General features: G+C 74.2%; 1 protein-coding gene across 1 annotated transcript; it reads left to right on the top strand.

Moving 5' to 3' along the window:
- Nucleotides 1-1,581: 1,581 nt before the first annotated feature.
- Nucleotides 1,582-2,064, top strand: EMIHUDRAFT_60448 (hypothetical protein; the record flags this gene model as incomplete). The annotated part of the gene is made up of 1 exon (XM_005776030.1): nucleotides 1,582-2,064. A coding segment is annotated over one exon (483 nt), but the record flags the coding sequence as incomplete, so codon positions are not given.
- Between the last annotated feature and the right edge of the window lie 153 nt (nucleotides 2,065-2,217).

Raw genomic sequence — 2,217 nt, 5'->3', positions numbered from 1 at the left:
CCTGCAGAACAGCGGCGGCTACACCGCGCTGATGTTCGCCGCCCTCTTCAACCAGCCCGCCGTCGTGCGGCGCTTGCTGCGGGCGGGCGCAGATGCGGCGCGCAGTGCGAGCGGCAAGACGGCGCTGCTGCTGGCCAAGAAGGAGGGCAACGCCGAGTGCGTCGGAGGCCTTCAGGCAGCACGTCAAGGAGTCGGTCGTGGCGGGACGGCCCACGGCGGCGGCAGCCGGCGGCGCAGGCGCAGGCGGCGCTTCCTCCGGCGGCGCTTCCTCGGCTGGATCGAGAGTCGCGAAGACGCTCTCTCCAGCGGTGGCGGCGGGGCGGGCCCCCAAGCTGTGTCGTGGCAGTCTCCGACGAGGTCGTGGCAGCGGTTGGGCGAGGTGACGAGCAGGCGGTGCTGGCGTGGCTTGACGGCGGCGGGCGGGCCGACGCGACGTACGAGAGAGGCGAGGTGAGTGGCCTCACGCTGCTGATGTACGCCGCCAGCCGCGGCCACGAGCGGGTGATCGAGCTGCTGCTGCGGTACGGCGCGGAGCTCGACCTGCAGAGGAGCGACGGCGAGACCGCGCTGATGGGCGCCGCCCAGGAAGGCCGCGAGCGGGTGGTCGACCTGCTGATACGGCGCGGCGCTGAAGTCAATCTTCAGGACAGCGACGGCGACACCGCGCTGATGATGGCCGCCCTCTTCAACCACCCCGCCGTCGTGCGGCGCTTGCTGAGGGCGGGCGCAGACGCGGCGGCGCGCACTGTTGACGGCACGACGGCGCTTCAGTGGGCCGAGGAGGAACGCCACGCCGAGTGCGTGCGCGCCCTCGAGGAGCACTCGTCGACCGCAGCAGAAGCAGAGAGGGAGACGTTGGTCGCAGAATCAGCCGAACAGGCCGCTGAGGCCGCACGCGAGGCGGCAGCGGCTGCTGAGGCGGCAGAGGTGCGCGATGCTGCCGAGGCGGCGCTGCGCGAGGCGGTTGAGGCGTGCGAGCGAGGCGACGCCGATCTCGAGGCGCTCAGGGCGGCGATCAACGCGAACACCACCCAGGCCGCCGACGGCTCGGAGGCGCTGCGGGCGGCGCGGCGGCTGCGCGACGAGTTGGCGGAGCGAAAGGCCCGCGAGGCGAGGGCGCTAAAGCGGCAGCGGCAGAAGGAGGAGAAGGCGGCGGCGGCGGCAGCGCGGGCGGCGGAGCGGGCGGCGGAGCAGGCGGAGGAGGCGCGGGCGGCGGAGGAGGCGCGAGTGGCGGAGGAAGCGGATCGGGTGGTAGCAGAGGCTGCGGCGGCGCGGGCGGCGGAGGAGGCGGAGGCGGCGTCGCGCGCAAGGGAGGAGGCAGAGGCGAGGGCAAGGGAGGTGGCGGCAAGGGAGAGGGAGGAGGCGAGGATGAGGGCGGAGGCGGAGGCGGAGGCGGCGGAGGTAGCGGCGGGGGCGGCGGCTATGGCGGCAGTGGCGGCCGTGGCGGCGGCGGAGGCTCAAGAGGCGGCGGCAGCGGAGGCGGCAGCGGAGGCAGCGGCGGCGGCGGAGGCAGTGGAGGCGGCGTCGAGTGTCGCCGCCCTCGCCGCCGCCGCCGCGCCGCCCGCCGTCGTCCCTCTCGACGAGCTCACCGCGGCGACCGACGGTTTTGCCGAGGCGCGCAAGGTGGGCGAGGGAGGCTTTGGGCGCGTCTACCGCTGCGACGCGCTGCCGTCGCTTCCGCGCGTCGCTTGCGGGTTCGCCGTCAAGACGGCGCTGGTCGGTGTCGGCGCCCAAGGCCTCGCCGAGCTGCAGAGCGAGGTGCGCACGCTCAGCGCGGCGTGCCACCGGTCTTTGCTTCCTCTGCTCGGCGTCTGCTTGGCGCCGGCGAGAGCGTGCCTCGTCTACCCCCTCTGCCGCGGCGGCAGCCTCGAGGACCGCCTCTACCGCGCTCCAGCCGCGCTCCAGCGGCTCCACATGCTCGGCTTCGAGACGCCGCCTCCGCCGCTCTCCGCCGCCGCACGGCTCCGCGTGCTGCGCGACGCAGCGAGCGCGCTGCACTACTTGCACACGCTCTCGCCCATGATCCTGCACCGCGACGTCTCGGCGGGCAACGTCCTGCTCGACGAGCGCGGCAACGGCTACCTCGCCGACGTGGGCCTCGCGCGCGCGGCAGAGGCGACGGCCGGCAGCAGCCAGCAGGTGTCGCACCTGTCGACGCAGCGCCTCTTCGGCAAGCTTGGGTACATGGACCCGATCATTGCGCTTGCGCGACGGTTG

This window comes from Emiliania huxleyi (genome assembly GCF_000372725.1).
Source record: "Emiliania huxleyi CCMP1516 unplaced genomic scaffold EMIHUscaffold_2869, whole genome shotgun sequence".
Classification (NCBI taxonomy): Eukaryota; Haptophyta; order Isochrysidales; family Noelaerhabdaceae; genus Emiliania; species Emiliania huxleyi.
The sequence above is the reverse complement of the archived record's forward strand: the minus strand, read 5'-3'. Positions and strand labels throughout refer to the sequence as shown.